This window comes from Epinephelus fuscoguttatus, linkage group LG3, assembly GCF_011397635.1.
Source record: "Epinephelus fuscoguttatus linkage group LG3, E.fuscoguttatus.final_Chr_v1".
Taxonomy (NCBI): Eukaryota; Metazoa; Chordata; class Actinopteri; order Perciformes; family Serranidae; genus Epinephelus; species Epinephelus fuscoguttatus.
The window spans coordinates 11646160-11672829 of NC_064754.1; the positions used below are offsets into that span (position 1 = coordinate 11646160).

The following is a 26670-nucleotide window of genomic DNA, read 5'->3' on the forward strand; positions in this document are numbered from 1 at the left end:
ACCACATAACAAAACCAGCTTTTAGCGACCCATCGCTTCATTTCCTGCCGGGACAGTGCCACAAAAGGTAGCTGTCTTTTTTTTACCAAGACATGCGTTTCCTGCCAGAATAGTGCCACCACTAGCCAAGTGTTTTTGTGCCTAAACCTATTAAAACAAGCAGCGAGAAGGCACAACTCACAGCTTGAGAAGTTCAGAAGAAACACAGTGCTCCGCCAGCCACACTGCTTAGGCCAAACTGTGGACCGCGCCAAACAAAGACACCAAGCTCCAGGAAGAGACAAGATCGCCAAACTGAGCAGCAAGCACCTGCCCAGGTAATAGTTCCGCCAGCTCCGCCCAGAAATCAGGGCGCAGGCCAGTACTGAGCCACACCTGGCGTACAGGTACTGAGGAGGACAAGGCTTTAAGTGTGACAACAGGTTGAAAGGAGGGGGAAAGGAGAGGGGACAATACTCCCTTTACAGACAAATTACTGAACTTAATTTGTGCACCTTTTTAGGGAAGTTCATTATTGTCGCTCAGTTGCATTAGAGTCAGTCTTCCCGCCTGTAGGAGAAAAGGAGCACAGTGACAGATGATCACTTTATCCAGGGAAAAAATACAGGGATACCTGCAAATTCTGCTGATCAACTGTACTCAGCACCCACTAAACAAATTAAACATTTGCTTGAGTGGGAAAAAAAAAAAGTTTTCCGAAGTCGCCCTCTGTTGGGAATTCCTGCGTGCGTGCACATCTCTCCTCAGTCATCACCCATAAAGCTAATGAGGATGAGCCCGAAATGACTGGAGGGGACAAACCTTGACGAAGTTGACGGCATTGCGCAGAAGCACCCACCGGACAGGTGGCTGTCATCATCAGCGCACACGGTTACGACAGGAAAGACGCAGAAGACAAGCTCGAGATGTTTGATATAAAAATACAGCTGAGCTCAGAGAGAAGGGGGGACAGCGGGATCCAAAGTGACTTTTGAGGTGACGGTCGGCTCGTCGACTCGACAAGGAGACTAACATTGTGTGTGTGTGTGTGAGTGAGTGAGCGAGAGAGGGAGAGAGACAGAGAGCGCAGCACCAGCAGTCTGACAAAGCTGCGCTCCCTCGAAGTTTGACATCCCCAGCGGGCTACAGAGGGAGTTGTGCTCCGCCGCTGCCATGGAGCCTCGGAAGTGTACTGGATCTGTATTGATTGGATTTTACCTGTGGGCGATGTTCTGCTGTCAAGGTGGGTCACTGATGGAGCCTTCCGTCTGTTGTCTGTCTGTCAGAGGATGCAGAGAGCAGGGGAAAAAGATGCAGCCAGGCACCTTTTATCTTTGACATTTTGTCATTTGAGCGTCATTTCCATCAGCATTTGTCAGACAGATGAGAGCTGCAGTTCAGGCACTTGGGCTTAGTTCGTGCGCATCTGGCGTGACAGGAGCATCTGTATCCACAACTGTCAAGAGAAGTAGGAATGGATCTTAAGAAAAATATTTAACATTCATTTAGAAATGCAATTTAAAGGAGAGCTTCACCTTCTTTCGTCTGTTTCAACACTTTATATTTGCGTTATAGTATGCGTAAAGGCTGCTGAATCCCTCAAGATCACAGTTTAATAAATCATTGTAATATTATATTTGCACGCTTGTAGCAGTGTGTTTGTGTGCGCGCACGCGGTTGAGCTTTCTCTAATAGCCCGACAACATCTGGCCCAGAATGGGCGTCCCGGCGATGATGCACGAAGCCCATTGGGGCCGTTCATCCCTTCAGTGTAATCTGCAGCTAAAGGATTGTTCAATGCGTGACTACATTGGAGCAGAGCTAGAGGACCCTCAGAGGAGGATAAATCTCTGTAATATATTTGAATCCCTGGTTTAAATTCTAGAGTTTGTAGATGTATGCTTTTTTTTTAAATATACTACAGGTCATGCAATCATGTTTTCCTGATGGGTCCTATACGGTTTTTTCTGGTGCCTTTGCTCTGTTTGACTGAACAAGAGAGAGAGGAAAACAGAGGTCTTGACACAGACACGTCACATATCCTCTGTTTCCTTAAAGGTTCAACACGCACACAGGTGAGGCTCCTCTCTGTGCATGTGGCCTCACAAAGTGTCCCAACAGGTGGGATGGTGGTGCAGTGGTTAGCATTGTCGCCTCACAGCAAGAGGGTTCCTGGATTGAATCCTGGGTAAGGGGTTCGAACCCCAGGGTGGGGGGCCCTTCTGTGTGGAGTTTGCATGTTCTCCCCATGTCAGTGTGGGCTTTCTCCGTGTAGTCTGGCTTCCAAAGACATGCAGGTTAATTGCTGACTCAAAATTGCCAGTAGGTTGTCTGTCTCTGTCTCTGTATGTGTGAGCCCTGTGATAGTTTGAACCTGTCCAGGGTAGGGATAGACCGATATGGATTTTTTAGGGCCGATGCCGATACCGATTTTTTTCCATCACCCTTAGCTGATGACCGATTATGGACTGCCGATTTTCTTGAGCCAATATTTGGGGCCGATACTGCTTTTGCTCCCTCAATTTACATCAAAAAAATGACACAATGATAACAAATATTACAGGTCTCAAGTTTAAAATAAGAAACATTTATTGAACAGTAAAAAATACTAAAACAAGATGGAAAGTTGAGGTAGAACAGGTAGAATATTATTTTTATTATTATTATTATTAGACATTCAAATAAAAAAAAGAGTTCAGTGCTCTTAAATCTTCCAGTAATGTCTTTATAAAATAAACAAATATTTAAGCTGAAGCATAAATAAAACAACAACTACTGTACACAGTAGGATTCGCTGCATGTGCGCTGCAGGGTCTTCCGGCAACACAGAGCTGCCCATGGATGCCTGTCTGTAAATCATGCCAGGGAAAAATAAATCCGCGAACCCACGCACGTATCGGCCGATGTCGATACAAGTAAAAAATTCAAATATCGGCCCGATGTATCGGCCGGCCGATGTATCGGTCTATCCTTTGTCCAGGGTGTACCCAGCCTCTCCGCTAATGTTAGCTGCAACCCCTAACAGGATGAGAAAATGAAAGGTGTGAGAGTGTTGAAGAATACAAATGAAGTAACTCAGCAGAAAGGTGCTCTGCATGATCAGAATGGCTGCCATAGCAGGTGTACTTGTTCCTATATGACAACAAGGTGATGGCACTTTGCGAAATAAATTTAAGAGCAGTCCCATGGACCCCAAAATGAAGTCAGATGTTTCTCTTTACATCTCCAACCACCATCAAACTGGAGTGCAGAGCATCTCTTGTATCCCTCAATGAAGTGAAGGCTCTCCTCATTGAGTGTCCCACTACACACATGCTAAAAGTACAGGGTGACATATTCCTTGTTCACATAATTAGCTGTTTGTATTTTTATGTCCACCTTCTGTTTCAGACACAGTCCCTCTAATTAGCTTCTCAGTGTGTCAAATGTAGTTGTGGACACAACCTTGCTGTCTGCTCACTGAACATGTGATTAGATGACTTTGCACTTGGCTTGCCACAGATGTTTACAACAGTGGTTGCTAGTGAGAGCTCTTACTCTTTAAAAAAGTAAACACTTGACTATAATATACTTATACTTTTAAATTACAATAAAACTGGAAAGTCCTTCTCTATGGTTGCTGATTAGTTGTAGTTTTTCACTGTTTATTCAACAGCCTCAATTACCCATGTCACCCACATACCCAGATGACAATTTCAATCAGGAGAGACTCGGTCTGAGAGAAAAGAATATTTACATTTGCTATAAGACCCCATCCTGGTGTCATGTATTTCAAGAGGGTTGTAAAGAGGCAGTAGATTAGGGAACGCCCCCTGTGGCGATACTGTCTGTGGTGATGAGATGAGATGAAGAAGGAGTAGAGGATCTTTTGATGAGCTTGTCCTGGGCTCTGGATAAAGTGAGTGGGGGTGAATGCAGTGGAAATGACTGTGACGATTCTGCCTAAAATGCAGCTGACAGGATCAGAAAGTAGAACAGATTTAAAGTTTGACAGTAGCAACATGAATGGCTGAAAGAGACTGCAGTAAAGTTTGATTGGCGAAGTAGGAGAACAAACGGCCATAATCAGCTGATTGGTGGAAGCAGTGGAAGTGGGATAGAGAGAGAACTGTGAATGAATAAAGCATAAAGAAAGTCTTCCTGATTGAACTTGTGCAAAGCTTCATTTGGTTCTTTAGCATTTTGTGTTGTCCTTCATACAGGTTTTATGGCCAGTGTTAGATGGTGAAGATTAAAAGAGTTTTGCATGAAATAATGGACACAATAATCACATTTTTTAAATGAATTATGGGAAAAATGTAAGGGCTTTCTCAAAGTGACTAACAAATAAATATCACTCCACTCTGCAGTTTCCCTTAGCTCCACGTAATGGTTTATCATCTTTCAGCTAATTGTTTTGGTCTTCTGGGCCTGTAACTTAACTGTTTTGCTTCAGTCTCACCATTCTCTTCAACCTCATTTGCAGGGAGTTACTTTTAACAAAACAGCTTTCATAAGCCCACTGTACACCACCTCCTCAGCACAGATGAAGATAAGCCCCGTTTCCTCCCAGCACTTTCGGTATGGTACCTTTGGAACCAAATGTAAACCTTTAGACATGGTACTTGGACTCTAGGTCCATATAGGGTTTCCACTGCAAACATGTGGGCGGGGTTGTTGTCACTCACTGCTCCATCCAGTACTCGCTGTATTTCCTCATCACTGGTGACGCAGATAGAAGTCTGCACCTCGTATTTTGTCCACAGAACATGGTTGCACGCCAACATTTTTGGAACTAAATAGAACAGGCTGCAGTGAGAGCCTCTCTCAATGGGATATTTGAAAATAGCAGGTCTGTGCATTTAGTCCTTCCAGGCAAGCGCAGGGGTTTAGTGTTGCTGTAGGCCACAGGAGCAATGCTCTGCTATGCTTATTTTTTTCTCCAAGTGAGGATTAAAATATATGCAGTACTATATATTTTCAAACACTTGAAGATCAACATCTTGAACGTCATTCAAGAGAGACAATGAAAACTAATGGTCATAGTTGTCATATTGAAGTTTAAGGTGTGCTGATGGATTCACATCATCAAGTCATGTATTGAGTATATTACAAGTCAGCGTTCCAACTTAAAAGTTATTTTTTTTTCTCAGACTACAGCTGCTGTGAGAAGCAGCAAAACATCGTTTCATTTTAATAGTTATAATTTACTAATGTATGTAAGACTTGCCACGGTATGAACAGAGGTTATATAAGCCTCAAAACCAGCCACAACTCAGCCCTGAACAGAGAGACTGTCCACTACTGACCAATCAACAGACCGCAGTGTTTCTAGCTCCACCAGTTTGTACCAGATCTGTTTGCTAGGTACCCCAACAGAGGGGGGACCAAAAATGGGGACGGTACGGAACGGTTCCATTGGTACCATCCACAACTTTTAACAGTGGAAAGGGAAAAAGTGTACCAAACTGAACTGCATCGGACTGCTTGGTGGAAACAGGGCTTTAGTATCTATCTGGGGGAACAAAGTAGAACATTAAGCAGCTTAAAAGTCAGATATTTCCCTCAGGAATTGGTGGAGACCAAAAACAGAGATAAAAAGGAGCTTAAATATTGGACTTACATTCATCAGGTGGCCAGAAACATCCCTTCAAAGAAATTAATGTTGCTCCCTGTCTGCTAGATGTGTTTTGCTGACACCTTTAAGTAAACTTTACAACCATGGCATAAATGGAATGTTCTTTTTAAATTTGAAGCAAACATGTAACCAGTAAAACTTGCATGATGCATGAGACTTCTGTACGTGTAAGATCATGTTTGTGTGTACTCCGAGGAAATGCTCCTTGGAATATATTTTCACTAACAAAGTGACCTTGTTTGATAGTCTTGAGGAAAATAAGTCGACCTGATCCGATTCTGTTCTACTGACTTTTTTGCCCCTCAGATTCTGGATATGTATCGATCTCATACCGTTATCTGTGAACCAGCTGCTTTAATGTGATTCGATTTTTAACTTGGCCAAGTCTCCTCAATGTTCAGTGCCTGAGGTCAATCAATATTTAATCTGTCTCCGAGGTCCTTGTAAGTGTTGTCATGTTCTTGAGTTAAATGGTATCTAGTTTTCGGTAAGTTCCTTCATCGGATTGCAGCAAAGACCCTAAAAGGTGCTTACTGGTACTTTTCTGTAGCTACAGTGTGCATAGCTTGAAGCGAGAAACATCCGAGTTGAGCACTATAATAACACTTCTAACATGATTATATGAAGAATACAAAATTTGCACCAGGAACATTAGTGTGAAAAATGATAGGAACATCCATCAAGGACAATGTAATTATGTATAAAGCAATATGTAGATATGTGGAAGCTACTGTACGACAACAATATGAAAAGCTTTCAAGAGCGCACTGAATACTGCAAACGGCACATTACATCCTGTACAAAATTAAAACTATCTCAGGGATTTTGTGCTATCAACTAGCAACAAGTTATAAGTTAGTCACCTGTTGTAAATATAGACAGCTGGTTTCCTGGCGTTGGTTGTGGTGACAATGGTCCATTTTTTCCCTTTATTTATTGTGTATTTACAGTATTTTTCATGTGCTGTTTGTCTGACTACTTTCTAGAGACCAATTTGCCTCTTGGGGAAATTAAACATTGACTACGCTCTGGCACTGTCCTACTAATGTCCTTCTTAGTGTTAATATTGTTAATATTGCTGCGAGCAGCAAGCTGTTAGGGGTTGTCTTCTGGCCCTGTAAAGCTCCAACATGGGGCACACTAAATTGGGAAAAGCCCAGATTAGGATTTTGCTCCGGGGTGTAAAACTTTCTGCAGCTGCTCAGTGCTCTCTACTCAACCCAATCTCCACAAAAAAGTGTTAGCACTGTATGTTTCTGCAAACCCTGGATACATTACATTTGTATCTTATTATGTAATTTATACATTGAAACTTAATGTTTCTTTATGTTTCAACAATGCTGAGCTTACTGTGTGGTTAGACACAAAAACTACTTTATGATGGTTAGAAAAGATCCTTGTTTGGCTTAATATAACTGCTTTTTGTATCTCTCTGTAAAAACAACTGCTACACAATCTCCAGTGGAAAAACAGCAGGGGGTTGCTAAAAAACACCCATGTTTGGTGGCTAAAAAGCTGCCAGAAAAACTACAACAGGTGAAATGTATAGATGTAATGAATTCATGGTTAAAATTCATTCATGGAACAAATGTACAATGACATCATTTTCTTCTGGTGACTAGGTTATACTGCTGACCTACAGAGAACTCAAGAGTGTGCCATGTTACACTTTGCTGCGGTCAGCTTAACAAAATGGCTCAAATGTGCTCGGATTTAATGTTGGCTGCATATCAGTGTTTGTCTTTGTGTCTTAATGCTCTAGCATTTACTGGTTCCATAGTTCTTTTAATGGCAGGTCACACTGTTAACTTGCTGATGCGTTGATATTTACACTGAGAGAGACACACAACATTGCATTTGGCCTTTAGGGAATGTGCACATGTTACAGCGTGTGCTTTATTAGAATCACATCATTGATCCAAATAAGTCATTCCTCTAGATATTGAGGCATTGTAGAATTAACTAATAAATGAGCACTTTCTGTGTCTTTGTGTATCAAAAATATACAGTTTGTAGAGAGAGTAATTTCAGTATACATAGAAAGAAAGATAACATCACATAGCTCAGTAAAAGGAGGAAAAGCCGGGATACTTAGAGATACACAGGTGTTTCTGTGGACCTGTTTCACCTGAATGTTTTTTTTTACTTTGATAATGAAACTTTGATTAGAGAAACACAAGACATTGCACATGAGCTGACTTTGTCACTGGGAGGTGGAGGTTGGTCACTGTTCAAGACCAACAAACAACAGAACCAGGTGTGTTTTAATGAGTCAAGGCTGTTTCCTACAGCTTTATAACCACCAAACATAGCTGTTTTGTAGCTGTTTTCCACCAAGGATAGTGACATGAAAAGTAGTTGCTGTTTACTGAGACATTGCTGGAAATGGTGGCACCAAAATTGGCTATTTTAAGCATAAGCATGATCTTTTCCCAAGTCATTTAGAGTTTGCAGAGACATACAATGCTGACATCTTTTTATGGCAGTTGGTTTGGGTGTCCACATCGATGTGGATGTAGGTCTAATGAAAAGAAGCCATCCACCTGCCCGCTGGAAATGTAGGCTCCAGTCTTTTTGGAGCCTGACCCATCCTATGGAACAACAGTCACGATGTCTTGCCCTCGATTTATCGATTTCGACCATTGTTCCCCAAGGTCTTGAGCTTTATGGAAGTGACATACTAAATTGCTGGAGTACCGTGCAGTGAAATTGTTGAGATGAAATTCATTACTCCAAAATTGCATTCAGTCAAATAAATCCACAACAGAATGGACAGTATTGAATTTCACTGAACAGTGTCATGTAATATTTGATTTCAAACCTGTGGCAGGTTTTTTTTCCTCAATGATTTGTTATACCCGTGTGTGTCATTGTGTGTGACAGGAAAAATGAGCACGCCATGGACACTAAGTCTGTAAAAATGATTTTGAAGGCAGCAAGTCCTTTCAAGGGTGAACGACTCATAAAGTGAATTGCCTGTGTGTCTACTGCTGCAGCATCCCAGCAATAAAAGACAGCCTTTTTATTTCTGTACAATACAAGTGAGCTTTAATGATTGAGGATCGAATGAGGGCCCCCAGTGGGCTCTGAAATGGAAATATGAGGGGTCACTAATGTGATGAGAGAGATATATGGTAGCCATTTGAAACTGATGAATGCCTTCAGGCCACGTTGAGTGTATTAGTATGTTCAGTGTATCTGTTGAGGTTGTGGATCATGAAGCAAATCTGTGAGCACTGGGTTTATTGCTGGAAATTGAAAAAAAGAACAACAGTTGCAATCTGGGAGTTGCAAGAGAGAGAATAGAAGTGGAAATATGGCTGCAGGAATGCAGGTGTTTTGTATGAAAATTGAGGTTGCCCATTGAGCTTGAAATGTCTTAAATTGTGTTAAGTTATAAGAGATGTTCAAGCTTTTTGAAAGTACCTGAAGTACACCTCTGGTGAGAAGGTGAGAAGTAACAGAGTAACTTCTGTATTTTACGACCTGGACCCTATTTTCCCATGTTTTTGTGTCCAAAGCCGTTTCCACCAAACACTTTCACTATGGTACCTTTGGAACCAAAAGTAGCCCTTCTGACATGGTACCTAGACCCTAGGTCCGTTTAGTGTTTCCACCGCGAACAGTACTCTTTCATGTGGGCGGGGTTGTTGTCACTCACTACTCCGTCCAGCGCTCACTGTATTTCCTCCTTTATCAGTCTGCACCTTGTTTATCATCTGCAGAATGAGGCTGCACGCCGATATTTTCAGAACAAAATAGAACGGGCTGCAGTGAAAGTCTCTCTCCATGGGATATTTAAAAATAGCGGGTTTGTGCATTTAGTCCTTCTAAGGCAAGCTCAGGGGTTTAGTGTTGCCCCAGCCCCGATGCTCTCCGACACTTTTTTTTTTCTGCAAGTGAAGATTAGAATATATGCAGTTCACATAATCTAGTTGAAATTACTATATAATTTCAAATGCTTGAAGATCCACTCATTACTAAAAGTATGTCACCCAAGAGAGAGACAATAAAAACTAAAAAGTGATGGTCAAAGTAGTCACATTGAAATGTAAAGCTTTCCATGGTATGAACAGTGGTTAAGCCTCAAAACCAGCCAAAACTCAACCCTGAGCAGAGAGACTGTCCACTATTGACTAATCAACGGACTTCAGTGTTCAAAGCTCCACTTTTTAGTACCAGGTCTGTGTGCTAGGTACCCCAACAAAGGGGGGACCAAAAATGGGGACGGTACTGAACAGTTCCATTGGTACCATCCACAACTTTTCACAGTGGAAACGGAAGAAAAGGCCAAAGTACCGAACAATACTGTATCGTACTGCATGGTAGAAACGGGTCTTAAGTGACCAACAACAATTTTTGGTCCAGCACTGAATTAAAGTGCTGAAGCGGCTGCAGTGTAATCCCAATTGAGCACCATCATTTTATGTCCACTAAAAGTGTTTGTTTTTGCCACTGACAAGCTCACGTTATTAATTATAAGACATGTCTGACAGCATTTTGGAAAGGATTCCTACAGAGGTCAACCTCTTTGTTGAAGTGTAAGATCTTTTTTGTTTTACCTGAAACAGACCCGAAATCGCCATCACCAAACCCACCAGACTGCAGTTAAATAAAAAGTAATTTAAGTGTGTATAGGGGCAGCATATTTTCATACCGAACTGGGTGAATCTCAGATTTATTTCAACCAAACCAGAGGTGATGATTGTTGGAACAGTGGAAAGATGAGCCAAGATGGTTTTTATGAGTTCTTATTTTGCTTCTGCCAACATTGAATGAAATGTGTTTTATGTTAATGAAAGTACTGTTTATTTTAAATAGAGTCTGGTGTGTTTGGCAATGGCGATTTCCTGTTTCTGGTTAAACCAAAAGCATCTTAGACTTTGACAAAAAGGTCTGTCTCTGTAGCAATCCTTTCTATAAGGTTGTCAAACACTTATAATAACAGTCATGTGGTAGACTTAAATGGACGGTGTTCAGTTGCATCCCCTGCAGGGATTACACTGCAGCCTGTTTTCCTGCTACTGGCTGCAGCACTCTCACTCAATATTGGACCAGTTTCAAAAACTGTTATTCCCATTAGTCACTTAGACACAAAAACATGGGAAAACAGGGTCCAGGCTGAAAAAACCTGAAGTTTCACTTTAAGCTACACTTAAAATTTGACAGTTTCAAAGTTTATTTTGCCAACATCTAAAGGCACTGACTGACCAATCTTTCCCCTGAGTTTTAAATAAAGGGCCTACCAGTACCATATATTAGCAGATACATGCGAAGGAATGCACTTTTATAAACTTTATAAGCCTGTGTAAATACAAACATACAGTGCATAATAAAAAAACACAGAGGCAGAGGGATAAGTAAGAGAGATGTTACATAACTACTGAACTACTGACATGAAGCATCACATATGGGACACTGTAGGGATAAACAGGCAGCTCTCAGGAAGCAGTCCAGATGCAAACCAAAGCCCAGACACACTGCCTGAGGCCGCACTGGAATAAGTCATCACAACTTACCAACAACATGCTGTGTGTATCTAGTGCAGTCTACTGTACCTGTTAGGATTTCAATCTGTTAATGGAGGTTTAAAGATGTTGTCTTCCATCCCATAATAATAATAATGATAATAATAAATGCATACACTTTATTTATCAGGACTCTAATAAGGCAATGCCACTGACTCCAAATGCTTTAGATCTTCAGGCATGGAGTTCCAGCACTATGGGGTCATGAGTGCAAAGGCCTGGTCACCTTTAGCTTTGAACCAGGATTTAGAAACAGCCAGGAGAGTCCTGCCTGAGGATCTGAGATCTGAGGCTGCACTCTGGCTCACAGGGGAGCAGTGATTTAGCAATGCAACAAGGACCTAAACCATAAAGTGCTTTGAAGGTAATAGGCAAAATCTCAGAGGTTATGTATGCAAAATTCAGAGCATTAATATAAGACATAGCAGCAAACAGCTATTTGCCGTGTAACGATAGAGTGGAGTAATGGCGTCCTAAGAAGAGAATACAGTCACTGTCCTGCTGTGTGTGTTGTAATCACAGATTCTCTGTGGTTTGTTGTTGTGTGTGTGCATGCTTGTATCCCACTGGGTAGCTCATTGCCGCTGCTCTGCACTGTGCTCATACTGCGGTTATTGCCGGCATTAGGATGACATCGTCATCAAAGCATAGCGCCCACCCTCTGGTTCCCCCTGGTTATCACCATTAGCTCTGTCAGCACTGTTACCATTGTTTAACGCTGGCACCATTAGACTAGCTGGCTCAGCCACCTCAATGCTGAGAACCATATCCAGACAACCTATACACTCTGAATGTCACATAGAGTTTTAACATTAGTTCTAAAACTTGTAACCAGTGAGGCTCAGACGGGGCTGATACGATCCCATCTTCTAGTATTTGTTACAGCTGGGGTGCAGGACTTAAACATAAATAGCAAATGAACATCTGTTACACTCAAGCCCTTGCCTAATGAGTTCACACATTTCACAGTATACCATAGTTGTGGTGTATGTTGCGACTTCGCCCTGCGGATTCAACTAAGTGGTGCGTTTTAAGTCAACCAGCCACAGCAACTGTTGGCATGAAGGGAGAGAGACTAAAATTATTTATTTTATGTCAGACTTGTTTTGTGTCTTTTTCTGTTTGGCTCCGTTTTCATTTTGTTTTCTTGTGTTTACTTTTGTTATCTTATAGGTAAGTGATGTAGCGAATGGTACAGGTTATAGTTTATCTTTGATGCTATGCATGTTGACAGTGTGAAATAAAGACTTTTTAAAGGGGGAATGGAGACCATGGCAACAGAGCAGCAGTTAGGGGTGGCACAAGCTGTGGCGGACAATCTTAGAAAGTGTACAAGAAAAGTTTCTGGAGTGATGCTCCAAATAAAAAGAAACTTGGCAGCAAGCTCACCGCATATGTCATAAACACGTCAACAGTGTTCATTACTCTCACTGCCAGAGGGGGAGACAAAACCTCCGCACTCCAGCTTTAAAAATCAAGCAGCTGCATTTTGTATTCGCTGTAGACATGAGATTATTTTTTGGCTTCACAAAGGCCTTAATGACCTTTTGAGTTCAGTAAGAGAGATAGAAAAGCTCTAACTTTTAAGAAACTTCTCAACTGATAAAAACAAGATTGAAAAACTTATGTAACTTGTTTCTCAAATGAAAGGTCACTGTCAAATATTACACCCAGGTTTCTGGCTGCAGGTTTGACATTTGTAGATGGGGAGCCAAGATGTTTTTGTAAAGTTGGGATGGTTTTTGGAGGATCAAACTATTGATATCAGATCTGTTTTCATTCAGCTAGAGAAAGTTTTAGGAGATCCAGTGCTTGATTTCTGACAAACAAGATAATAACCAACGAGAATCATCTTCTTCAGAGAGGAAGACTGTGTGTGTTTCTCTGTTTGAACATGGACAAATTGTTCAGAATTGTCAGTACTACGCATGACAAATAATTGCAGGAAAGCGATACATCTGGAATTTGTTGTGAGCAATAGAGACACTAGGGAAGAAAATAAAAGCTGGACTTAATTATAGATTAACTGCAGCACATCCCAGGTTGCCACCCATTCAGATCTGTGTTTATTCTTACAGTGGCTCAGTGACAGGCCTCTTTACTGTTAAGCTCAACTCTGTTCAGCTTGTTTTGGCTCGGCTCACTTCACTCCATCGACTCCTAACACTTCTGCTGGCTGCCACTTTCACCCATTATGCAGATTCCCTGTCACACCGAGATTTAGGGGTGCCCCACCTGACACTCAACAACACCCTCACACACAAACACCCAGTGAGCTATCTTTGTTTATTTTTGCCTCATTAGCTAATTAGTCATGCACTCAGTCATTGTGGGAGAGCTGGCGTCTTGGCTGTCACTCGGTAATTGCTGGAATATGTTGAGACAACATCTAATTTGGACAAGGGTCACCAGGGAGATGCAGGCTGAGACCTTTTCAGTTCTGGCTCATGTGAGACAGTGAAGGATGAGGGAGTCTGGAAGTTTTGTAAATGCTGTGTTGGTGGCAACCTTGGCTTGAGAGGGGAAGTTGTTCCTCTCAAGTTTCAGTAGGCGTGGGTGGGCAACTTAAAGCCACTGCGTCAAGAATTTTTATGTGATTATGGCATCTTTAAAATGAGTCCTACCTGTTTAGCACTTATTTATTAACCTGTTTATAGCACACTTTATAGCCATGTTTATCAATGTACACTATTTTTAACAATTATATTCTACAATACAAAGACAAATTTTATAACAACTGTATTTTACTATAGTGTCACTCATTATCTGTTCATACACCAGCGTCTACTTATGAGAGCACACAGGTAGGGTTTTGATGAATACACTCATTACAGTGTGTTATAAGCCATTTCTTAACCGTTTATAAGTTTATGTATTGCTTATAAATGTTGAATGGAGAATCTACAGTAAAGTGTTATGACTGAAGCTACTGCATTTGGGTCAACACATCTGGCAGAAAGTTTGAGTTGCATGTAAAGCATGTGCCTGTTGAGCAAAGTGGAGCGGTGAGAATTTCTGCTTCTCAGTCACGGAGCTGTTTGTTCTCCTTGCTCATTATTGCACCATGCTCACCTTAAATTTCACCCCACTCTACTCAAATCACTCATCGCTCCCTCGGTTTCCTTTTGAAAGTACGAGGTAAACTCCACTGTCGACCTCACAGCAGTTGATTTTTGACAGAAAATAGTTATAGTGTGCAATATATAGATGCATTTTTGCATTGAGCATGCTTGGAATTTGTGGTGAGAGTGATACTGGAGCAGAGATGAAATGGGATGGAACGGGAGATAAGCCGGTACTCCAGCTTTTTTAAAAAAAAATCTGCTTTGCTCTCTACACAAAATCCTTTAACTCGTGCTCCTCGCTTGCTCGTGCTGGTGCAACGTGAACTTCTTTGGAGTGTAAATGATCATTTTTAAAGCATATTGACATGTTTGCAAATAAGATGAGGAGAGGTCTTTCCCCATAAGGAGAGTCCAAGCTCCTGCCCTCCTCCTTTGCTCCTGTCATAACTACTAGTGACTAGAGGGCATTGTCACTTGAACTTACATTGTTTTACAGCACTTCCCGTAATGACCATTGCTGTCATTCTTCATGTGGGGACAGTTTCTGATTACCATATTAGGCAGTCTATGGCGGTGAATTTATTTTAACAGAACCAAAACAAGTTCATTAAACTACTGTGAAGCAGAGACATAGTTTCATGTAACTTTTTCCTGCGCATGTCATTCAAGACACAAAGAGAGATCAATGACGGGGCATTGGTGGCTTAGTGGTAGAGCAGGCGCCCCATGTACAAGGCTGTTGCCGCAGTGGCCCGGGCTCAAATCCAGCCTGTGGCCCTCTCCTTACCTGCCCTGCCCATCAAGGGCAAAATGGCTCAAAAAATATCTTTAAAAGAAAGAGATCAATGATTTTCTTTCCCTACTATACAGAAATTGTCAGCTACTGTTTGTAAGAAGTAATGACAGCCCCTGATTGTTATTTGATGCTGTGGTGTATTGCAATGTGGTTTTATGTTGTCAATTAATTTGGTGTGGGAGAGGACCCCAGCAAGAACAGCCCTAAATTAAATTGAGCATAGCGTTAGTTCAGGCAGGACACAATGTCAAGCTCAGCTCACATCCCAGCTACATCAGCTAATCTTAAATAGCTCAATCAACTGATGAAGCAGCTGATTGACGGAAGGGAGTCAGTTGATAGATCACCATTCCTTTCTATTCAACCAATCTCATTCAGGGTGCTCTTTTTAAACTGCTCTGGTCTGCCTACTGTTGTTGCATCCTCTCCACGCCTCCACCCCAGCTCCTCTTTTTCATGCTGTATCTGACTCATCAATGTCATTTCTGTTTGTCATTGATGCTGATTCTGTTCTGTTCCCGGGGGGTCTTTGCTGCTGCTCTCCCTGCCTTAGTCTTTCCATAAAGGTGGATGGAAGGGCGGAGAGGTGTGCTCTCTTTGCCTTAAGGCTTCCACGAAGGCATGTGGAAGAGGCTTTCTGTACAGGCCTAGGAAAGTCAGAGGGGCCCCAGAACAGAGCCATACGGACAAATATAATACTGCAAATGGAGATTAAATTTTCTTTGAGTAAACTGGTCCTGACTGAAATGAAATTACTGTGATTTAAGGAAAAAAATAACTTTATTTGGACTTGTTTCAGGATTGTGTGTCTGAAGGGTTGATGATGTGAACCAACATTTAATTATTTTTTATAGAAGCATTGGTGAAAGAGAAACAATCCTATCATTGTTCTGCCAAAGAGAAAACATACTACCTTCACGACTGACTGGGTTTTCTTCTTTGCATCAGGGAATGCGCTGTAACATTCCTTCCTGTTAGAGATGAATGCTTGGTTGTTCAGTGTAAAGCTCTTGATGAGACCTAATGATTACAGGAGATACAAAAGGAAAGCACAGTCAACGCAATTTAAGTCACATAGTTAATAATGTTTTCATTACATTCAGCTTATTGTGACTTTATCAGGATTTCTTGAGGGATTTTGTGCCGCATGAACAACAATTGCAATAATTGAGCTGATTAGATTACAGGCATTAATATGTGTGGGAGAATATTCTGAGTATGTGTTATTAAAGTGCAGGGTTGGATGAGTCTCTTTCAAAGATATAAACAGTAGAATATAAATGCGTCAGTTCCCACCATTGCTCCTTTTCCTTTATCTAAACATATCATGTCACCCTTCCATTTTCTTCTTTCTCACCTCCTACTCTCTCCCTTTTACTTCTGTACCTCTGCTATCTATTATTCTGTTATTCTTTTCTTCCTTCCTCTGCTTCCTTACACCTCACATGACTTTTATCATCCACCTCTTTCCTCTCTGCCATGCTTCCGTTTGTCTCGCTGAATCTTCTCCTCTCCTCTCCTCTGTCCTTCATTTTTCTCCCATGTTCACTGTCCATCCTCTTTTCGCTCCAGGTTGCCATGGCGGCGTGTACCAGAGGAAGCTGTACCGAGACCTGATGGAAAACTACAATCGTCTGGAAAGACCCGTCCAAAACGACTCTGCGCCCATTGTTGTGGAACTCGGCCTAACACTGCTACAAATCATTGATGTGGTGAGTGTTTGTGCCTGTGTATGTTTACGCAAGGCTGAGGTACAGAGTATGTTTGAAGACAGGTGGAAAAAATGAGTGTGAGTGGAATTAATCTGGAAATCAACACAGAGAGTGGGTAAGAAAAAGTGAAGTTGACACTCTTTGTCAAACTTTTTGCATGTTGGATTGTTTTTTTCAGGTTTTTTGTTTTGTTTTGTTTGTGTTAAAGTTTTTCCATCTGATTTATCCACAGTGACTGTGGTGCATGCTAATGCACACACCTTGTGCTTACTACACTTCATCTTCCTCTGAACTTAAGACTGTTATTCCACCAGTAGTAGCACCCAACCAAGACTATTCATCTTTGAAATAGCAAGTTCTTTATTTCCCCCCTCGATCTTTTCTTTCATTTTGTGTCACCACAGACTCTCAGTCCTGTCTTTTATTTGACAAAAATAGTCAATCTCACTGTTGAGATATGCCGTCTTACATTTTTGCACCAAGCTGCTCCTCATTCTTCCTCCCTGCTCCTCCTCTTATCATCACCTTATAAATGGCCTCAGATCAAAATGGCTTGCATTTAGATGCAAATAGATAGACCTACAACCATTGAGAGTAACAGATCATGCATTCTCGGAACTCATCGGCTGTATTCGGCGTCTGACTTCTGGCAGACGGCGATACAGCCTCTGGGGGCAGACCCCTGATTTTTTTGGCATTCCGGTTTGATTTGGACGGAGGAGAAGCGTTTCCCACTTCTGTTTATATATAAGTAAATATGCTGTACCATTGCGATGGATTCAAAGTTTCCGCTCTTCTTCCGGAGGCAAGATCTCCGGGGTTTGCCTACAGACTCTACATTCACTGAGTGTAGAGTCTGTATATAGAGACTACAGATCATGTGACGTGCAGAGATGAGCTGTGACAGTTAAGCATCAATATCTCTGTGGTTGAGTGTTGCTGTTCTTGAAAAGTTCCACATCAGCTGCAGCCATTCTGGTTGTTTCTTAAAAATGACTTAATGGCACTCCTCTTTAATTGCAAGACAAAAATTACTTCATCACATATGCTACGTAAAGTGCGAAGGCTTTGCAAGCTGTCATTGTCTGAAACCACATTAGATAAACAGTTATGACTGACCCAACTCATTTAAGGCAGGCTGCAAATCATCTGGTTCCCCAGCTAACCACTTCATTGACTCTCCACTGGTGGTCTGCCAGCCTCACTGTAGCTGAAGTCACTGAAGTCAATCTGATTAGAGATTCCAACTTTACTGTTTGTACAGAGTCTAAATAAAATGGTTCAATAAGATGTGTGTGTTCACAAGCCCCAAAGCATTTATTCAGAATATAATTTATTTTCACTTGTAGAAAGTGGTTTTGCCAGCTGTGAAGCATCTAATCTGCTCTAAATATAACAGAAGAGGAAATTTATTTCCAACTTCACTGAGAAAATTGAATTCATTCAATACATAAAGTATAGAGGGAGAATAAGTGGTTCCACCTGTTGATACAATTCAGAAGTATGTAACGCAAGTGTAACCCAGGTTATTTTCTGTAGCTGCAAATTATAAATGTCCCCTAAACACCTCACATTCACACTATCAATAGACACTAAGATTTACTGATGTTCCCTAAATGTCTCATATTCAGGCTACTGCCTCTGGCAGCGACAGGCAATTGTTATGACAAGCAACTCCACAATTCAGCTGTTAGATAAAGCTACTATTTGAAAATCAAAGATTACATTTATGAATCAGAGCACTCACATAAAAATGTAGCACTAACAGAGTTCTAAATATTTTTTAAATTTATGAACAACTATTTGTAAAAATTAGCAGAGAGGGGCATGTAAAAACAGCTGTTGCAGCATACTGTGTGAAGTGTACACCTCCCCTACGTCACCTAAGGTTATCCCCATGTGGGTTAAATATGCTCAGAAAGAATAAATGTATTCCAGACAGATATAACAGATTTTATTATGTGCTAATATTTTCACATTAAATGGCTTATTAAAGGTTTACAACCCCACTGAAAATTCTGTCCAATTGGGACGTATCGGCTCAGTCTGATTATGCATTTTTATTCTAGTTGAGCTATTTTATTCTTATTATTAGTGGAACATTAGGGCTCATGTAAATGCACATTGTGATCATTACTGTGTCATGTTTCTACAGTTGCTACATTGGTTGTGTGGGGTCAATCAACATGCACTGCACAAATGGTTGACTCAAATTTCCCCAAAAGGCGCAAGGCAAAAATTTGCTTCATTCTTCGTCTTTACGTATCTTTGAAATAGATTGCACCTACCCAAGAAACATTTGGATGCATAACTCCCTGGAAACCACAACATGTTTTTTTTTACAATACAGATTCAGATGAGAGATGTTAATTAGTGAGGTTTAGAGGAATTGGTAGGACTTTTTTTCTTACTGTACAGATATGAGAGTGCTATCAAAGTTCTCCTTTAACTCTCTGTGAGAAAGCGAGTATGTGTAGTTCTCAAATTGTCAAACTATTCCTTTAAATACTTTCTGTACACTCTCCAAACCTGAACACAATACCACTGTTTCTACTTCCTCATTTGTATCATGTAAAACATTTGAAGTTGTTTCTTAAGACAAAAGCTTCATTCAAAAGCCCAGTTCTTATCTGTGTGTCCTACACACAGTCACAAAAACAACCAGAAACACACAGAAACATCTTTTAGCTCAATATGGCCACAATCCTTCCTGTCAAACCCTCTGCTCTTAAATCGACACTTCTGTGGTTTGGGTAGAGTTTCTGTCACATCTCATATTATGTTTTGCTCCTTCTTGGTTCACCCTGTGCTTTACTGTGTGTTTCCTCCTGTTCCTCATCGCATGCATCTATCCTCTCTTCAACCCACACATAACCCCTTGCCTGTTAGCCCCACCACACAGCCGAAGCACTCATCCAAAAAACCCAAGCCGACACCCCGTCACATCCCTGAGCCAGTCCTGTCACAAGACGTGTATGTCTTCTCATGATAACTACATGCTGGTAAGAGCCGTACACTGGGCTGTTATATAGGATTCCCGTTCTATTATTAATACAGGCAAGTTTTTTACAGCACATAGAAAACATCATTTAAATGTTTTCTCTTGCTTTCCAACAAGAGACACAGAGTCAAGAGGTGAGGTAATCTCGGGAGAAAACATATGGCGTGTTTTAAACACCATGTGTCGAGAACTTTTAGTGCCTTTTGTGAAGGAGAGGTTGATTTAAAATGTTTTTAATTTGGTGAAGTTACAAAAAATGTGTTGTGCTTAAATTATGGTCAGTACTGAGACAGTTAAACTGATCTGAGTTGTTGTACATTAGTCATACATCTCCAAAGACCAAAGACAAACATACATCTGTTGAATATATTTTAATATGTGTGTTTGCTTTTTATGCACTGCTAGTTGTTACTGTTCACTACATTGTTCACCAATGCCCTCTATACACTGTGCGATTTTAGCAATCTTATAAGACCATTGCATGACACACTGTGAGATGTGGATCTAATAAACTTTGGTACGATGCAAGTTTGACGTGTGCAGATTGTACGATGGCCGTTTACTACTGAATCGCAGGTTACGATGTACATCAATATGCAACGTCATCAGCGTGCACCGCATCAGCATACGTCATACATCTGCGCCATCATAGGTAGCTTGCTCTTCTGGAAGTTGCAGTTCCTCTGCAATTTCCTTCCATGCAGTGTCTTTTTTCTCGCGGTCATGATAATTTTTTATTTTATATACTTTATTAATAGCAGCTGGAGGAAACATCAAATAAACAAGGCTTCTGCTGTCACAGCTCCACCAAACTTTCCTCTTTCTGGGAGTTCCACAGACTTCTTTTTGTTCGTTTTACTTCCACTACTACTTCGTTTTTAAGCGATCATTTGTTTGGGTTTAGCGCCGGTGTCGCGGTGACTATTGTGTCATTTCGTGCTGCATTTCTATTGGTTGATTAGTAGACGTAGGTCGTAGCAGCTGTCACACTGTGAGATAGTCATCCTAAATTTCTGACACTGTCAGAATTTTATCTCAGGTTATCTTTGGTCGCAAGACGTTGACAACGGCCGTCCTTGAACCTGTCTCACGGTGCGATGTAAGACCACTGTTTTAGAGCCACGACCAAAGATATAGCCACGTTTCTCCCACGATGGCCATCTTTCGTCTGGGACAGCCCAAAATCGCACAGTGTATACCGGCCATAAGTCGATGCATAATGGATGAGCTGGCAAGACCATATGAATAAATGCTTACTGGGCAGTTGTAAATAATGTAAAACTGGTTGTGTGTGTGTGTGTGTGTGTGCTCATAAGTGTGTGTAATGTGGCCTTTGATTCCTCCATCTGCTCTGGGTAACTCTCTAACCAGGGAAGTGGGGCAGGTCAAAGCCCACAGACACCATGATGATCACCATGAATAATGACAGATACACGAGCAGACTGGCAGATGAGCACAGGACTGGTCACAGTCCAGTATGTGAAGGGGTAGCATGTGCATGTAGCAAACAAAGAAACTAAGGTTACATTTCAGAAATCTGTACTGAAAGGGACAGTTCACCCCCATATCAAATATTCTTCCTCTTACCTGTAGTGCTATTTGTTAATCTAGATAGTTCTGGTGTGAGTTGCAGAGTGTTGGAGATACTGGCTGTAGAGATGTCTGCCTTCTCTCAAATACTATGGAACTAGATGGCACTCAGCTTGTGGTGCTCAAAGCACCAAAAACACATTTGAAAAACTCAACAGCAACGTCAGAAATTATGACCTGGTTGCTCAAAATAATCCTCAGACCTTTATGTGGAAACTGTCTTCTTTTTACCAAACTACAAACGCCATCGGTATTACCTCACAGAAGGAAGCGTGCATCTACTTATGGACCAGAAGCTTGCACTTGTGACAGAGCAAGATTTAAACATTAATGGCAGGTCCCTTGGCTGAGCTGTAATGTTATAGCTAGCTCAGTAATGCCATGTGAGCTAGCAGTAGATGCATGCTCCCTTCTGCAGGGTAATACAGTTAGGGGGTTAAGTTTAAGAAAATATTGTGGTTTGGGTTAAAATAAGCAGGCTTGTTACTAAAGTTCAGTTATGTACGTAGCTATGTAACCAATCTCAGAACCCAAAGGTCAATATTTAGGGCATATCTGGCAGATATACGGCCCAGACTTCCTCCTACTCAAGCAGGCCATTTCAATGTATCTATACAAACCAATATATACATATGAATGCAGATCAATAAAAAAACCCTAATGTGAAGCTGACTTATTGTCAGACATAGCCAAAGGGTTTTGAAATTGCATTTATGCCAGTGTGTTCCGCCTCTCCACACAAACTGTCTACCTGCAGTCCAAACAACAAACCGAACTAGAACACTTCCGATATCAAAATCTCGTCCCATGACCTGCAGACTCTGCAAATAAATTATCACATAACAGTACTATGTGAGGTTAAGTACGTTACCAAAGTTAAAATAAGTCAAAGTTGACTTCTGGAGACAGGCAGTCTCCTGGGTGAAAGTCCTGTGTTCATTCGACCCATCCATCCACCCCGACCTCCTCCCTAAGAGGACTGTGTCAGTCTTTGTACTATGTCATCTGACCTCCTCCAATGCTCCTATCATAATTACAAAGACAATACTGACCAAACTGCCGTGTTTGACAAGTTGTGAGGGAGTACGTCCTGTTACTGTATGTTGCTGTATTGCTACATTTATTTCAAGCAATAGTTTGACATTTTAGGAAATATGCAAAGCACAAGACTGGGAACAGGGGGAAACAGCCTGGCTCTGTCAAAAAGTAACAAATTAATCCAGTTAGCCAGACCCAGACTAGATGGTTCCCCCTGTTTTCAGTCCATATGCTAAGCTAAGATAACCGACTGCTTTTCCAAACTTCATATTTAATCGAGAGATATGAGAGATGCATCGATCTTCTCATCTAAAGCCCCATTAGGACAGGATTACAGGGGGAAGAGAGGAATAAAATACTTTCTGTGCTACTCTGTAATTTAACTCATTGTTCCAGATGGCATTTTAACTGAATAGAAGCGGACATTCTGCAGGACAAGCCAAAAGACAAAACCAGTACCCAGCTGACATAACAACAGCCAAATCAGCCTATACGGTGTTGTTGACATGTTTCTGTGTTTCACAGTCGCAAAAACATTTTTGACTTCCTCCATTTTCACATCAAATTTCACACTGAGCTGATAAAGCAGAGGAAGGAAAAGAAGCTGTTATCGCAGAAAAAACTCAGTGGGTAAGTTCAGCTGCAATTATTACAGAAAATACACCCATATGCGTGCCAGACAAGATTAAAATCACTGACCAGCACAGGTCTAGAGAAATAAATCCAGTCCGAATGGGGCTTACTCACCACAAGAAAGCAAATAAGGTTTCCAAAAGTGTTTGCTCTAAGTATTGGATCTGAATGCTTCATATGCCACTTCCAAGGTTACATGTAGTACATGCATGTCTGAAAGGAAAGAGAGAAAGAATGGAAGAAACAAATGAAACTACAAAAGCTGTACATCAAAAGCTGTTGGCATGGTGATCACAGTGTTACTTAACAACTCTTCTTGACATTCCAAACATTCCTCTTTGGTTTGGTATTGCTTTGCGCAATACAACGGCAGTTTTCTGCTTTTGTTCACATTTGATTTGATCAAGCCTGAGACAGAAAATAAATATAGAGAGACACTTGCTAAACCATGCTGTCTTGCATGCTGTAGAAATTCAACCACATCCGGTGAACCATGAAAACACAAAGGCATCCTGTTCACCATCCATTTTACAACGCCCTGTTAAAGATCTGTTTTTCAGGAAATGAAAATCTAGGGTGAAGTCTAGTGCAGGGAGCAGAATAGAGAATTTTGAGATATGATTCATGATTTCAGGATTTCTTTTCTTCAATTTTTGTCTGTTGAGTATCTCAGAAACACTGATCCTCTGATCTGGACTGAAAGCAAATATGGCAGTCATCATAATGTTCCCTCCTGAGGATAAAACATAGATGAAAAGCCAGTTCTGGGACAATTTATACAGAGATTTACAGTAAAGCATCAATTCATGACAGCATGTTTTTGTCCTTGGCAATATGATGTCAGATGACTTGCAATAAAATGCAGTTAAGGAGCTTTCACTGAATGCAAGTGTCCATCAATCCCTCGCCAGTCTGTCTAAAACCAATCAGAGCAGATTTATGAGGAGATTAGAGTGTTCATGGTGGCTGTGACAGGGTTGATACTGCCTATTGCAGCTGAGAGAAATCCCACAAAACACCACAAAAGAGAGGGCAGGTACAAAACACAGCGAAAACACAGCAACCTCCCAGGTCTTCATGATTGGCTCAATTGCACACACACACGCAAAAAAGGGAGAGAATATATGTTGCTTTGTGAAGCACACAATGGAAGGCTGTTCTATTTCGGCAGTGGAGAAAGGAGGCTGTTTAGAAGAGGGACAGATCAGAAAGGACGGGTAGATAAGATTGGAGGGAGTTAGGGAAGAGATGAGGAGGCGGGGATGAGAGAAAGAGCAAGAGAGAGGCGGCGATTGTGTGAGAATCGATTTTCAGACCAGAAGTAAGAGCAGTGAGTTTGCTTTGTTTGTCGTTGATGACAAAGAGTTTAAGCACCTTTTGAAGTTCATCTATTCTTCTTAATAATAAGACACATGAAGTTAATGGATTTTGATTGTCGGGTGGTTAATATCTTTATATCTTGAACATACTCCTACTCATATTAGTCATTCATTTATTATTTTCTGTAACTGCTTATCCTGTTGGAGGTTGTGGGGTGGCTGGAGAAAACCCGCACTGACATGTTAAGAAGATGCAAACTCAGGGGCTCCCCCACCCAGGGTTCAAACCAGGAACCCTCTTGCCTCTGACCACTGCACCACTGTGCCATTTTCATATTAGTGGTTGTTCCAAACCTGAGTGTGTAGTTTATCCATTATCATAAATTATGTTGCATCATTTTTGGTGTCAAAGAGTCCTTTTTCTGAGAAAAGTGTGGGGAAACCTGAGGGGGAGAGACACTCATGAGAACCCTAGTCCTCTTAGTGGAAAAGTTGAGCTGATTTGAGTTTCTTAAATCCAGATTCAAATATATCTGAAGCATAAAGTCATTCAGCTCAAACCTGCAAATGTGCAGGCTTAGTCAGAGTTAAATGTCCCCTGGGGAGTGCTGGATGTTACAACTTGGTCCCTGTTTTGTGTGTATCATTGGTGGCATGATTCACATCATGCTATTGATCAACAGCTGGTAACAATAACGTTGAGATGTTTAGACTGGAAATTACTCTTTGGTGGGACTGCTAACAACTCATGGGCATTTTACAGCCTAGTCGCCAGATCAAAACGTTGGCATTTTACTCTTTCTGCAAACTATGAGTATGTTACATTTTCCCAGTTTTATCTCATTAACTACAAACTGTGCTTACTTCACATTACTGCCAAGCATTGTGAAAAGCCTCGATATGGCCCCTCACTCCAATAAGTAAAGGACTAAGAAACTTGTTATTCAACAACCTCAAGGTCTGATCTAAACACACTCCTCTGTGACTATCTCTCAGCATAAGAACAAGCTTCATTTTTCACGTTCCACCTCTGAAATTGTATCCTTAGAGCGCGAGGAAAGCAGGATGAAACGAGCAAAAACAGTGAAACTGTGTGATAAGAAAGAAAACTGTACAGTAGATTAGGTCTTGTGGGATGAGAAACAGAAAGAAATAAAGTGAGAAAAATTGATTTCATGATTTGATTTTCCCACAGTAACATTAAAGGAAAAGTTTTCAAAGGGTTGGACTTGCGGTGTTATTCCAGCTTGTGTAAAGATAACGTGATAAATCACTGGACAGATTCTGTGAAAATGAAAAGGACTAATCCGCAGAGAAAGAGAATAGAAGATGCTCTCAAGCGGTTTGTACAGTTTTCAAGGGTAAAAGAGAGGTAATACGTCAAACACACAGGGCACCAGTGTGTAACAAGGAGCAAAACTTGTCGCTGTCATGTAGGATTGTGCAAAACAGACTCGAAAGAAGTCCATTACTACCTCAGACTTTTTTGGCTCTTTCTCCTTGTGGCTCTACCTCTGACTTCTTTCTATGCTTTCTCTCTTTGCTGTCTGATGAATTATCTCAGCCTCTGTCTGTTCTGATTCTCTCTCTGTCAATCTTGATTCCTCTCACTCTCTCCTCCTTAGTTTTTCCACCTCTACGCTCCCCCCTTTTTACTTTCTCTGGCCATTTGACCATGGACTGACCCTTGTGAAATATAAAATGCAGCTGGAGCTACTGAGTCTGCGTATTTCTGTTTTCATGACGCATATAGAAATTGTTAGAAACTCATCTCTTTATAGAAGAGCCTCATCCTTTCTTCTCAGTGTCATAGTCTATTTTCTGTGCAGATTGCTTTTTGCTCTCTTTTATTGTTTTTTTTTATTCCTCATGGTTTATGATTGCATTTGTTTAAAATGGCAAAACACAACTTCTGTCTCATTACATCACAAGAATCTCGTAAAACAGAATAAAGCTGAGTGCATCATTGTCATTCAGAGTGCACGTCAGCTCTGAGTCATCTGGGTTGCAGTTTGACTTCATAGCCGATCTGTCTCGTAATCCCACCTCATGTTTACCAGACATGCGGTATTTATTTTTTATTTTCTCACCCTGCAGAATAATTTCTGTCTACAGTCATGTCTCCTAGCCGCTGATTGTTCTCTCTCTGTCTCCTCCCGTTTCCCTCCAGGATGAAAAGAACCAGGTGTTGATCACAAACGCTTGGCTGCAGCTGGTATGTCTCCCCTCAAAGCACTTCTTGTGTGATCACTGTGTTATAATTGTCATTTGGTATATTTTTGGAAACTGTGTGTGTGATGTTTGTGTCTTGTGGGCTCTGCCATTCATATTTTCAAAAAGTGTTCAACTGCTTTTGAAGTTAGAGAGCCAGGTATGATTGGAGCTGCAACCA

The 26670-nt window shown here is 41.2% G+C and overlaps 1 protein-coding gene across 2 annotated transcripts in view; it reads left to right on the forward strand.

Annotated features, from left to right (window-relative positions):
• The first annotated feature begins 200 nt into the window (after positions 1-200).
• The window catches only part of LOC125886115 (neuronal acetylcholine receptor subunit alpha-7-like), a 58461-nt gene continuing 31991 nt past the window's right edge, over positions 201-26670 (forward strand). The window contains exons 1-4 of one of the 2 annotated variants that reach the window (XM_049572063.1): positions 201-317; positions 1033-1222; positions 16558-16697; positions 26449-26493. In XM_049572063.1, coding sequence (XP_049428020.1) covers positions 1153-1222; positions 16558-16697; positions 26449-26493 — 255 coding nt within the window. In that variant the 5' untranslated portion in view covers positions 201-317; positions 1033-1152. Of the gene's footprint in view, positions 318-692; positions 1223-16557; positions 16698-26448; positions 26494-26670 lie in introns of those variants that run through there. The other variant, XM_049572064.1, reaches the window with a different exon arrangement.